At 32.6% G+C, this 12,549-nt stretch overlaps 1 protein-coding gene across 4 annotated transcripts in view; it reads left to right on the top strand.

Annotated features, from left to right (window-relative positions):
- AP3S1 (adaptor related protein complex 3 subunit sigma 1) overlaps nt 1–11,547 on the top strand; it is a 77,166-nt gene extending 65,619 nt beyond the window's left edge. For 2 of the 4 annotated variants that reach the window (XM_059175819.1, XM_059175818.1), the window contains 3 exons: nt 1,784–1,891; nt 4,990–5,030; nt 10,829–10,940. In XM_059175819.1, coding sequence (XP_059031802.1) covers nt 1,784–1,891; nt 4,990–5,025 — 144 coding nt within the window. In that variant the 3' untranslated portion in view covers nt 5,026–5,030; nt 10,829–10,940. Of the gene's footprint in view, nt 1–1,783; nt 1,892–4,989; nt 5,031–10,828 lie in introns of all 4 variants that reach the window. The other 2 variants (XM_059175817.1, XM_059175816.1) reach the window with 1 other exon arrangement.
- The last annotated feature ends 1,002 nt before the right edge of the window (nt 11,548–12,549 follow it).

Genomic DNA, 12,549 nt, shown 5'->3' with positions numbered 1-12,549 from the left:
CCTCTCCACTTCCTCATATCAGGGAGATCATATGAAAGTTGTCTTTCTCCGATTGACTTATTTCACTAAGCATAATATCCTCTAGTTCCAACCACGTCGTCGCAAATGGCAAGATTTCATTTCTTTTGATGGCTGCATAGTATTCTTTATCCATTCATTTGTTGATGGACATCTAGGTTCTTTCCATAGTTTGGCTATTGTGGACTAGCACTAGTTTTTAAAACAATTGTGGTTTCTGGTTTTGTTTGCTAGGAAGAGTAATTTCTATAATTCTTTCTTCAAGAGTTGTATGTGAGGTGTCCCATCTTTCCAAAATGAAAATTAGTAAATGATGTTAGGATTTAAAAATCATGTATACATTTGCATGCAGTCTTATAAAGGAATGGAAATCGAATTTGGTAATTACCTATTTAGCCAAAAACAGTTTTTGCTTAAAATAAAATTACTGGGGGCGCCTGGGTGGCTCAGTAGGTTAAGCAGCCCACTCTTGATTTTGACTCAGGTCATGATCTCAGGGTCCTGGGATGGAGCCCTGTGTCTGGCTCTGCCCTCAGGAAGGAGTCTCCTTGGAATTCTTTCTCTCATCTGCTCCTAACCCCATGTTCGTGCGCACCCTCTCTCTCTAAAACAAATAAATCTTAAAATAAAATTACTTCATAGTTTCTTTTAGGCTCAATGCTACATACTTTGCATCAATTTTTCTTTTTAAGATTTTATTTATTTGTCAGAGATAGAGGGAGAGAGTGAGCGAGCACAGGCAGACAGAGAGGCAGGCAGAGGCAGAGGGAGAAGCAGGCTCCCTGCCGAGCAAGGAGCCGGATATGGGACTTGATCCCAGGACGCTGGGATCATGACCTGAGCCAAAGGCAGCTGCTTAACCGACTGAGCCACCCAGGCGTCCCTGCATCAATTTTTTTAATCCTTATGATGACTGGATGAGGTGTCTATACTACTTTTATCTCTATTTCACAGATAAGGTAACAGTTGTATGGGTGCTGAAGGGCATACAACTAACGCGTGGTAGAGTCAGTATTCATACCTAATTTCAGAGTCTCCATTCTTTATACCACCACGTTGTTTTTTAAAAATTAAAACAAAGTATGCTATTCTGTGATACCCTAGTTCACCTTTGAGTTGGTGATTTTTGATTCAGTAACTACCTGTGAAAAAACACCTGGATTATATTTCTTCTCCCCAGTGGAAGATGCTATTTTTAGTCACTGTAAGATTGTATATTTGATGATAAAAAAATCTAAGTATTACATATATGGAGGTATTTGGGACAAAAACATTATTAAAATACCCACAATAATAAGAAATTTTGCTTTATTTCAATCAGGAGCTTGTTACAGTGTCACATAGCTTCATTAAATGCCTTGAGTATAGAACAACTTAATAATTATTGGCCAAGAATCTGGCATAAAAGGCCATTGTAGATACTTTTTTAACGTTAAACTGGTTACAGTAATAGTTGGTGTTTATTACTCATTTACTTTGTTTTTAGCACTTCCAGGGATGACCTCATTTAATCCTTTCAACAGTCTAGGAGGGAGACACTATTAATATCTGTTTTAGAACCCATTAAACTAAGACTTAAAGAGGTTCTGTAACTGTCTCAGGCTGCATAGTAGTAGCAAACATGGATTGTAAGCCCTCCAAACTATTTTTATTTTACACTTCATACTTATGAAGTAGTCACAGCAGTGTTTGAAACAAAAGCTGCTGGAATGATGAAACATTTTTGTACTGAATTTTCTTTATAGTATGTTATTTTTCCCTTTAGGTTCACAATATTCTTGCAGAAATGGTGATGGGGGGAATGGTACTGGAGACCAACATGAATGAGATTGTTACTCAAATTGATGCACAAAATAAGCTGGAGAAATCTGAGGTAAGAATGGAAAGCTCTCTAGTTGATGGAGGTAGTAAGCATGATCATAAATTATGCATGATGTGTAGCTTTCACTGTTTGTCCTTCAGTATCACCCTTAAATACAGCTGATAGGCTTATTCAGTTTTTTAAAAAATTGAATATATGTATCTTAGTATGTTAAATGTTCTGTGACTACTAACTACCTGATAGTTTCATGTTCTCTTTTTTTAACCACGGTTATAACTGCCTTGGGTAATAAACACAATTCCAGATTCTTAATAGCTTAAAAAAGAAACTATGTGTTTGAATAATGAAATCAGTATTTGCTCTACAAAACCTTAGTAATCATCAAGGAAATCTTAGACCTGATATTTTAAAGATATATAATTTTGGTGTCACAGAACTATTTCTGGAAAAGGAAAGGAGAGGAAATGGAATTCTCATGAGGAAGTAGTGTTCTACCTCGTGCTTTGCAAGCCTGAGTGAACACTGAAAAAAGAAATTCATTGCTTTAATCTTTTAATTCTGGATCCTTCCAGAGGTCACTGACAAGCTGGCTACGTATCACATATTTTATACAATGATACATGTGTTCATGGCTTTTTCTGTATTTTATAGGAGGAAGATTTGGTTAGTTACACGTGCTTAGCTTTGTGCTGTTAGATGAGGTGTGTGAGGATCAACCAGCACCTGAGCATTGTGTAAAACCCTACTTTAGAATTTTCGTGACTCTTTCCTCAGTATTAGGCTGAGTATCAATAACAAGTATTGTAATTGAGCCACTGTAGTTCTTATTACTCTAGCAGAAGTTTAGAAAGATGAATGGTTTTGACATGTCATTCAGCACTATACTTGTTACCTTTCATAGTTATAGTCATAAATAAGACTAGAAAAATAAATTTTATTTATAATGATTAATACCAGCTCAGGTGCTTGGTTGATTTACAGTGATTATTACTATAAAAGCAGCAAGGTATTAAAAATATGCTAGTATTAATTTATAGCAGGTGAGTTCTAAAGAATTTTTATCTTGTTGGCATTTTAAAGAATCAGTTTAACATAATGCTATCTTCATTGGAATTGAATGAAACACAGGAAGATGGCTAAATGCAAAACCTAAGGGTTAGAAACAGTTGAAGCTTTGTAGAAAAACATTTTCCAGTGTTCTCTTCTAAAGTGAAATAGTCCTGCATTTCTCTATAACTCAATTTACCATCCCTGTGAGTTGCCTAAAGGAGACACTTATAATGATGACTCTTAAATAACTACTAATATTTGGTGTGTCCTACAGCCAATTTTTAAAATACTGGGTTTTGAAAAGGGAAAACAAATGAGATTAATACAGAAAGTTTTGTTTTAGGACAAGGAAAAGAACTCACAATATTATTTAGTATAGTTGGTTTGTTGCATCTTATTTAGTATAATAAAAGATTTACTATAACCTCTCAGCTATTAAAGTCATAAGTGATAACTCGAAGTTTTATGTAATTTGTGCAAACTTGCTTTACAAAAACCTATGGATATAGATTCTAAATGCCAAGAGACAGACAGTGACACAATCCTTTAATAATCAGTCAGAAATGAATGGATATGTGGGAATTTGTGACTTCTGTGTAATCATCTGTAAAAAATATATTGACCTTTTGTCTGGAATGTTCATATTCCAGGTTTTTAACTTCTTTTCATTGGTGGTGTCCTCTTTTTTATTTTTTTATTTTTTTTGTCCTTGGTTTGCTATTAACATACTGACAAAAGTCATGAAGGACCTATAATAATTGCATAATAGATATTTGCTTTCTGATTGTCCAGTAACACTTGGCAAATGAGACAATTTTTCCTTATCTGTAAAATAGAGCAGTAAAATACGAAATTTTACATTTTCAATGGAAATAGTTTTAAGAATACTGTAACTTAAAAAAATCTCCTCACAGAAACAATTATGTTTAAAATGGTTTTAATACTGGTGGAAAAGGTACTGATATTTTTCATTCACTGATCTTTTAATTTGTATAGTTAGCTGTTACCTACTACAAATTAATTTTTCTCCTCTACTAGGAAATATATTTTAAGTCTGGGAATAGACCACAACATTATGTTTTTTTTTAATCAGGTGCTTCTCTATATGTGATGTCTGCTACTATTTTAGTTATAAAATAGAATTTTGAGTCAAAGTGAGGCCATTTAGTCGTGATCACTATTTTAAAAAATTATGCCAAAAATAATGTTGGCTTTGTGCTATTCTTCAGTAATTTTTGTAATATGTTTGGAAGACTGCCACCCTTTTTCCAGATACATTGGAATGTTAAGAGTTTTCAGTATGGATCCCATTTCCCTTTTACTTAAACTAGATATATATATACCAAATATATAACTGCAGAATAATCCAAAATTATTTGAGAACACACTATAAGCTTTAATTAATCTGAGTCTTCCTTAAACTTTAGTTAAACTTTATTATGCAAGCAAAAACTTGTCAAGAAATAGTTAAAATTTAGAATATCATGGTTGATGAAAAGACCTGGTTATCATTCTTTTAAGATTAATTTAAATGGTATTGAGAATAGCATTTATTTTTTAAAAATCAGCCTGAGTATAATTAAGATACAACTTTAAAGATACAACATGGATATACCTAGGTGACTTTACTTTGTCAGAAATTAAAGATTTTATTATTTTGGTTTAAAGGTAGTATATTTCTGGTGACAGTGGAAAGTGGACCAGTTTAATTCCTAATAACCTAGACAGGTAGAAGCAAAGATCTCCCAGATCTTTAAAGAGAGGAGAAACTAAGATATGCTCTGAATGTATTTTCATCTATCCTGATTTGACAGAAAAATGGTTTACTATGACACTGGGGTCTGGGAAAAGGAGGGTTTAAGCTGGGGGGTTGGTGGGATTTGGGGGAAGTTTAAGAGGCACTCAGGAATCTTCCTAGGAATAAAAGGACTCCCTGGGGGTGGAGGTAGAGGGGTGGGGTTGGGGAGACTTGTTAGGTTTTATGTATTTCATGTTATGAATAAATGGGTCTGAATATAGTCACTACTTTTTTAAAGTCAGTCTTCTTTTTTTCCGAACATCCTGATCTTTCTAGCTCTTTCCATTCTTCTCTCTTACAGACCTTTATCTTTCAATCTCCCAGACAGGACAGGTAGACAAGGTATTGCTGACTTTGAGAAAACTGTACTTTAACAAAGGGAAAGCAAAATGATGTCAAAGGCAATTAATTATTTAGGCCAGACTCAAAAATTCTTTGTGTTAATGAACCCATGTAGTCCCTGTAGCCTATTTTTCATTCTAGTTTCTCCTTGTAGTTTCTTCATCTTTTATTGGACTTACTGTATTTTACTAGTGTTTCATTGATGTCATATTTGTTCTGTTTTGTCTGCCTGCATTGTAAAAGGAAAGTTTTTTTGTTCTTTTTTTTAAAACATTGTCATTTAATTGACATATTACATTTGTAGAAATGATAGTTTACTTTGTATATAAAGATGTAGAGTGTATTTCAAAAATAATATGGTGGAATTAATTTAACTCTCACAGAGAGGATCCCCCCCCCCCAATCTTTCTAAATTAGGATTCTAACATAAAATTGCCTGCTGGGGTTTGGAAGCTGTGAATTTGAAAACCAAAAGCTGAACCTTTAGAGTTTTGCATACAAAGTGAAAAGCAATGAAGGTTTAGAATAGTGACTTTTAAATAGTACTTTTCCCCACATAATGGGGAAAAGTCTTAACATAATGACCAAAACATAAGACCCAAAGTCTTAACATAATGGTTTTCAGTTCCGTATTAAAAGTGGCCAAGAAAAAGTATAAGATAACAAATCTTCCAAAATTGAATTAAAGCTTCTAAAAATTAAATGTTCTAAAAATGGGAATTAAATATTTTGACCAAAATAAAATGGATTTCCAGGGAAGCAACCTTCTGACATCTAAACACTGTAATAAGTAAGACTCAGTAACTAATATTGTTATTGGATATTTTTACAAAGCGTATTGCCTCATATTGAAAATGTTTTTAATAGACTCATAGCTTTATAAAACTAAATTTTCTCTGGCATTTCCTATGCATTTTTTTCACACCCTAAGTTAACTGTGTAAATTGTTTTTTTTTTTTTAATTTCAATCTAAATGCTAACGAACAGCTTTTGTTGTTGTTGTTGAAAGCCATACAAAGATGAAAAATGAAAAAGTTTATAGGCCTCCATTTAAAAATTTCAAAATGAAAATATTGAGTCCCAAAGAGGGGAAAAAAAATCTGTAAATTCAACAAGTTAGATTATCCACTTTACTAATTAGAAAAGTGCCACTGAGAATTTGGCATTGCTTTTTTAGCCACTTAAGTATTACTTTCTGGATGTGTTTGAGAAGTGGCAACATACAGGTGGCTTTTTAATTTCTTATCCCAAGATGGTAGGCACTGTCGTGAAGCTGGGAATACCACTTTTGGTCCTTAGATCTCTGTAACTTTATCCCCAGAATAGAAAATACATAATTGTCTCCTTTATTCCACTGACCCAAATCACTGCCAATTTCTGTGTTCTGGTCTTTAGTTTATGTTAAATTGTCATTTTTTAGCAAAGAACCACTTGGGTCTTTAACTTCCATCACTAGAACTAGTAATTAGCTTTCTTTCTTTTTTTTTTTTAATCAATATCTATTTTCAAAGAGCTTAGAGAACAAGAAAAGTGGCCCTAATACAATGATGCTGGCCAGTCAGCTTGTGAATTGGTTCAGCTTTTTTACCTTGACATTCAGTTCACTCTGTTCTTCTCCAGAATTATGGTGAGGACCCCTGCATTCATGTGTAATGATTGGAATTAGTTACGTTAAATCCATGAATTGGGCATTATTAGTCTGCTATATTTATTTTGCACAGGCAAGTGCTGTACTGGAAATTAAAACTATAACTGAAGATTATATTAACTGGATTGTATAATTTGGAAGGTTTTTAAATTTTTAAATATTCTAATTTTGATAAAAATTTATATAAAATGTTACAGTTCTTCCTAGAGGGTTGTCATGAGCATTTCTAACCCGTTTGTTTATAATTGGAGTATTAAAGCACTGCCCTTAAAGAGCAAGCCTATTACAGATTCCGAGATTAAAAGTTATTCTGCTTTGCATTCAGAAGTTAAAATAATTGAATTTACTGTTTTGCTCAAAACATGCATTCAGAAACTGCCATTATTTTGTTAATGATTTTGAGTCTGAAACCATTTAATACTGTGTTTATTAATGTTGATGTTCTTTCACTTTGCTGTTAGGTCAAGATTATGAATGTGCATAGCAACTTCCAGCAGGAGGGGTGGGTAGAGGTTTTAGTATGTACAGACCATTCCCACTACCATCTTACTCTGTATTTCAAGCTTGAAAAAATATTTTAAGATGGTAGGATGGTATTTTATGTCTTAGATGAAATAAATATCTAGATTCTTTCCTTTTTCCTTCAAGAAAGTTAATTGCTTATTGTATGAGGAAAAGGGAGCCTTCCGATTCTTCGTAATATATTTTAGTAGTGCTGCTTTTTCACTTTTGCTTGCACATATTTTGTTTATTTTTGGGTCTGGCAATTTAAAAACAAAATCAAAAACAAATCATATCCATCCATTACTATCTTTGTGATTCAAGTGCTTGAAATTTCCGAGAGTATGTCTGTATAAGTCTTCTATCTGTTTGGCCTCATTTTGGTATACTTGCAGACTTCATTTTGTTTTCTTTCTCTTAATTCTGTTAATTTATTTAATTTCATGGGAGAGAAAACATGGCCATTCTTTTATATACTGTACTTCATTCTTTCATCCAATTCATACTCTTAACTGCTTTGGATTCATATATTTATTTTTGTTAGTGGAGTTGCTGCAGTTTGGTGGTGCTCGAGTATAATAACATAGATGGAAACAAGTTATTTCTCCAGTAGGGTTTCATTCTTTTTATTTCTGCTTTGTGTCAACTGTGTAATCTTAAATCTTTAAGAGCTTTGTTGTACTGTCAGAAATATCTTAATTTTACATTTTAAATTGTACATACGACTAACAAGTCAGGTAAGCTTAATTTCTGGAAATTTTAGTGTTCAAAAAAATGAATTAGTAAAAGTTATCTTGTTGCTTTGAATATATCTTACTGAAAAAAATCATAACTAAGACAAAAATTACTTTATACTTCTCTCTTGGCACACTGACCTCCTAATGGCAAATTACCTCTTTTACATTTTATTCTTTCATAAAAATGTTTCAGACTTCATTTTCATGGAAGTCTAAAAATGAAATTTGTTTTATAGCAGTTCTGGTGTTGACTACTTGAGACATCTTTTATTTTTAACCCATAAGTTTTTATATATAGATAGCTCAGTTTAGCATCTACTTACTTTTTATATTTTTTATATTTTATAGTCTGCAAAATCTGATTTCTTAAAATGTTAGTTTAATTAAAAATTGAAGTTGCACATTACAATTTTTTTATTCCCTACCATTTAAATTCATGACATATTATACAAAAGTATTGAACATGCTTGAGAAATAATTTGATTCTCTTAATTCATTTGCGTGTTCTGAATAGTTGCCATCCTTTGCATGTGTATGGCTTGCTGCTTATGTTTAGAGGAATTGTAGTTTGTTGTACTTAGAAACTTCTTTTTGTTTTACATTATAAGAACTTGGCACATATATGCTATTTAAATCAATTGCTATATTGACTTTATGTATTCTCATTAGCAGCCAACAGTCGACACCATCTTTGGTCACAAAGAAACGGCTTAATCTAAAGAAATTTTACAGGATGCATTTTTGTTTTCATTTTCTTTGCTCAAGTTAAGTTAGCTGTTCATGGTACAGGGTCTTATGGAAAAGAAAGCTTGTCAATGACATTTAATACTTAAAAAATTATTTTTACTGTTTATAAAAGTAAAATCATAGCATCCAGTAAAACATACACACCTATCTACCTTCTCTCTCTGTCTCTATCTCAATAATAAAAATCCTCTGATCATTCATGCCTGTTAAAATATTTGTCTTATTAGTAGTTTTTTTAAATAGTCTACTCATCATTTGTGCCCTATAGAGACACACCCAAATAAAAATAGTGGCAAATTGGTTTTTTAATTAGAAAAATTACAAAATCCTTTTACCTGGAAAACTGATACTAGCTCCAGAATATCTATAAGTTTGTAAAATAATTTATTCTTTGGCCAACAACATACTTTTGGGTAAAAGGAAGAGAGCCTTGACAAGATAGTAAACTTCTTTGAACTGGATCCTTCTTTGATCCTAAACCATTCCAAATTTTGGTAGCTGGACTACATTGAACTTGAAATAATCAGATTAAAGACCCTTTTCATTATGAGTCATGTTACTCTAAACAATATTTATTCGTATCTCCAACATCTTTGGGGGGTATAAAAACAACTGCGTTGCTTCAGGTAGGTATAAATGTAGGGGTCAGTCAAAAACAACTTACTTCCATTAAATCACAAAAATTGAATGCTCCAGCCCTACTCATTCTTTAATTGGATATGGAGTGTTTCATTTATATCATTGCCTGTGTGGACCATAGCTATTATTAATACTATTTTACTGATTTTTTCTATTATTTCCGATTCTGAGTTGATAATCCGTGGCTTTTATTTCATTGCTTAACAATGTTTGTATCCTTTATTCAGCAAATAGTTTACACTGGCCTATTTTGTATCAGTCAAGATTTTTCTCAGGTAACAGCTTTATTATTATTATTATTTTGATTAACAAAAGAGGTAGGATTACATAAGAGAAAAAAACCCTAAAATTTCAAAAGGGACATTAAAACTAGTAATTCTAATTACACAGACGTTGTCTCATATATGGAAGATTTGTTTTTGTTACCTAATTGTCTGCTTTTGTCAAGATGATGTATGCCACTGAATTCAGATGTATGTTGCCTTGATTGTGTCACCTGAATAAAAATTGATGAAATCTAAATCTAACTTAAACCATAAAAGTATCAAGACTGTTGAAGCTATTTGAAAAAGATGATATATATGCATTTTTCTTCTAAGCATATTTTCTTTCAAAATTATTTCACAAATTATAAATTTCCCTAAGGTAAAAGTGAAATACTGTACACTAATGCTACTAGATGTTTTAAAATTCATTTATTTACATAAATAATACCTTTTGCATTTATGCTGTTCTTTCTCCAAATTTGTATATTGTAAACTGAACCCATGTTGTTGGATCTACTTTATGTGACAAAGTATTTTTAATCATTATATTTTTTTCTAACTCATCAAAGGTTGGAAAAGTCCTCCTGTTGCAGTTTCATTTTTAGGCAGAACTGTTCTCTTTAGACTGAGGCTTTACTTTAAAAGCCTGATTTTTTTTTTCTTCAGTGTTCTAGAACTTCCATAGAAAAATTGAGAAGAGCCTCCGCAATTAAAATAATTTTTTAAAAAAATTTGTTCTTTTGAAATGCTTCAAGGGTTTAGCCCTAAGTAAAGAAACTAGACAAGTATGATCTGTTAAAGTTTTTATTTTATACCACATTTTGATGATAAATGCTGTTTTAAAAGCAAAACAAAACAAACCCCAAATCTATCATGATTATTGCAAGAGATGTTTAAAAGGAAACTGATGTAAAATATGCTTCATGCTTATATCATAAGTCAGTAAGGCACGGTGCAGGGGAAGACCTGGTTTTTGTCATTTGAATAGTGGATGTGATGTCTAAGTAGTGCAGGCTAATTTGTATCGAAATTTTTACGTTCTTATCATTGCATGTATTCACTGTATTTTTTAATGTGTCAACTGTTTTCTCTTTATAGATTAGAGTTTCAAAGTAACCATCCCATACCAATTCAAACTACCATCTGGTCTCTAAGCTTGTTATATGAATCTTTTATCATTGTCCTCCATTTTTAGTGTTTTTTGATGAGCTACACCTGAGTTGTACATTTTCTTTTTCTTTTATTTGCTTCTGTATACAGGCTGGCTTAGCGGGAGCTCCAGCCCGTGCTGTATCAGCTGTAAAGAATATGAATCTTCCTGAGATCCCAAGAAATATTAACATTGGTGACATCAGTATAAAAGTGCCAAACCTGCCCTCTTTTAAATAAAAAATTAAAAAGGCCACTCCCAGGTAAAATCCAGGGGGAAAAGTCATCTAAGTTTACCATGCAGTTGTTTACCAAAAAATAGAGGAGGAGAGTCTTAACTTTTGCTCTTGGATTTAAGTCAAGGTACTGTATAAAAGTTGTGTAAAATCGGTATGGAAGTTCAATGTTGCTTTTCTTGCTCAGTGATTTTGAAGAAATTGAGTAGTTCCAGTGTGATGTTTCTCTTTCTTTTATAAACTGCATTCCTGTGCCCACCTACGGCATGCCTCTGTGTATCGGCTACTACAGTATTTCAAAAAGTGTTTGAGACGTTTCTTTAAATTATGTACAATCCAAAATGTTGGTGTTTTGTATGGATCACAAGTGCATCATTCCATAATTCTTTCTGTTATTTGTCACAATGGTTATTTAAAGAACCAAGTATGTATTGCATGAAAACATTATGACCTTTTCCTCTTAGTTTAAATAAACTCCAAGGTAACTGGACTTCTAAAGCACCTTTCTGTTTGCCTGATATCTACTTTAGCAATAATTTTTTACAACCCTCTAACTCAACAAAGTAAATAAAAGTATATTTTATCACTGTTAAACAGCTGTTGGTGTTGATTTATTTAATTCATACTTTTTTAATATTCAAAAACTCACTAATTATTCTAAAAATCCGTTATTTCACAAGTCAAGAGGTATGTATGGGGTAATACGTTGTGTACGGATGTGAGGTGGGAGATGACAAATCTTTTTCTAAAATCCATATTGAGAAATCACAAAACCTACTTATACAGATAGGTGTAAATTTTTCATCTGGTCCCTTCTTGCTGAGTTGATGAAGAATAATTTTGGCAAATACCTAGTTACTTTTGAACACAAAACCCTATGGGGCTCCACCTGACTATTCTATCCCAAAATTGAAGCTAAAGCATTTTCTTAAGTTTTAACACTCTCCTATTCTGATTTCCCATTATTGTCCCACATTTTCTTATTTGGTCTTATCTTCTGAACCATGAATGGAGTTCCTCTTCCAGTTAGACCAAGGTGGTATTTTGTTATTGTTGTTTTACAGCTTTAGTCCTCCCCACGTGTTCTATTTGGCACATTTCCTTAGATTTGTGACATGTATGAATTTTACTTCATGAGCTCTGGGATGTAAGAAGTCACTTTATTTTTTCTAAATAATATTTATCTAATGCTGAGTTTCTGTTGAGGCCATCGATATTCAGTCTGCGATTGTTTAGGATTCCTATCAGTTCAGAGATGGGTGAAAGTTCTGCAAAGCAGAACATTCAGGTGGTCAACCTGAATTTATAATTTGATCTGGTCTTCGATCATTTGATAAATATGTTTTAAATGCCTACTGTGCCATCTCTCAGGGAGCTATAAACAATACCCCACATAGTGCCTAGCAGGATCTCCCCCCACCCTTTTTCTTTTCCCTTTGTTTTGGGGGAAAAATTGTGAGAAGATTAAGTTCAGGCTTGATTAGGATGTGCCAAAATTAGGTAAAATTAGGTAAACTTCTGGGCCAGCTACTAGTTTTACCTCAGGAAATAATCAAAAGGATTTCATCTCCCATTGTATTCTAGTAAGAAAAACAA

Source organism: Mustela lutreola, chromosome 5 (genome assembly GCF_030435805.1).
Source record: "Mustela lutreola isolate mMusLut2 chromosome 5, mMusLut2.pri, whole genome shotgun sequence".
Lineage (NCBI taxonomy): Eukaryota > Metazoa > Chordata > Mammalia > Carnivora > Mustelidae > Mustela > Mustela lutreola.
The sequence above is the reverse complement of the archived record's forward strand: the minus strand, read 5'-3'. Positions and strand labels throughout refer to the sequence as shown.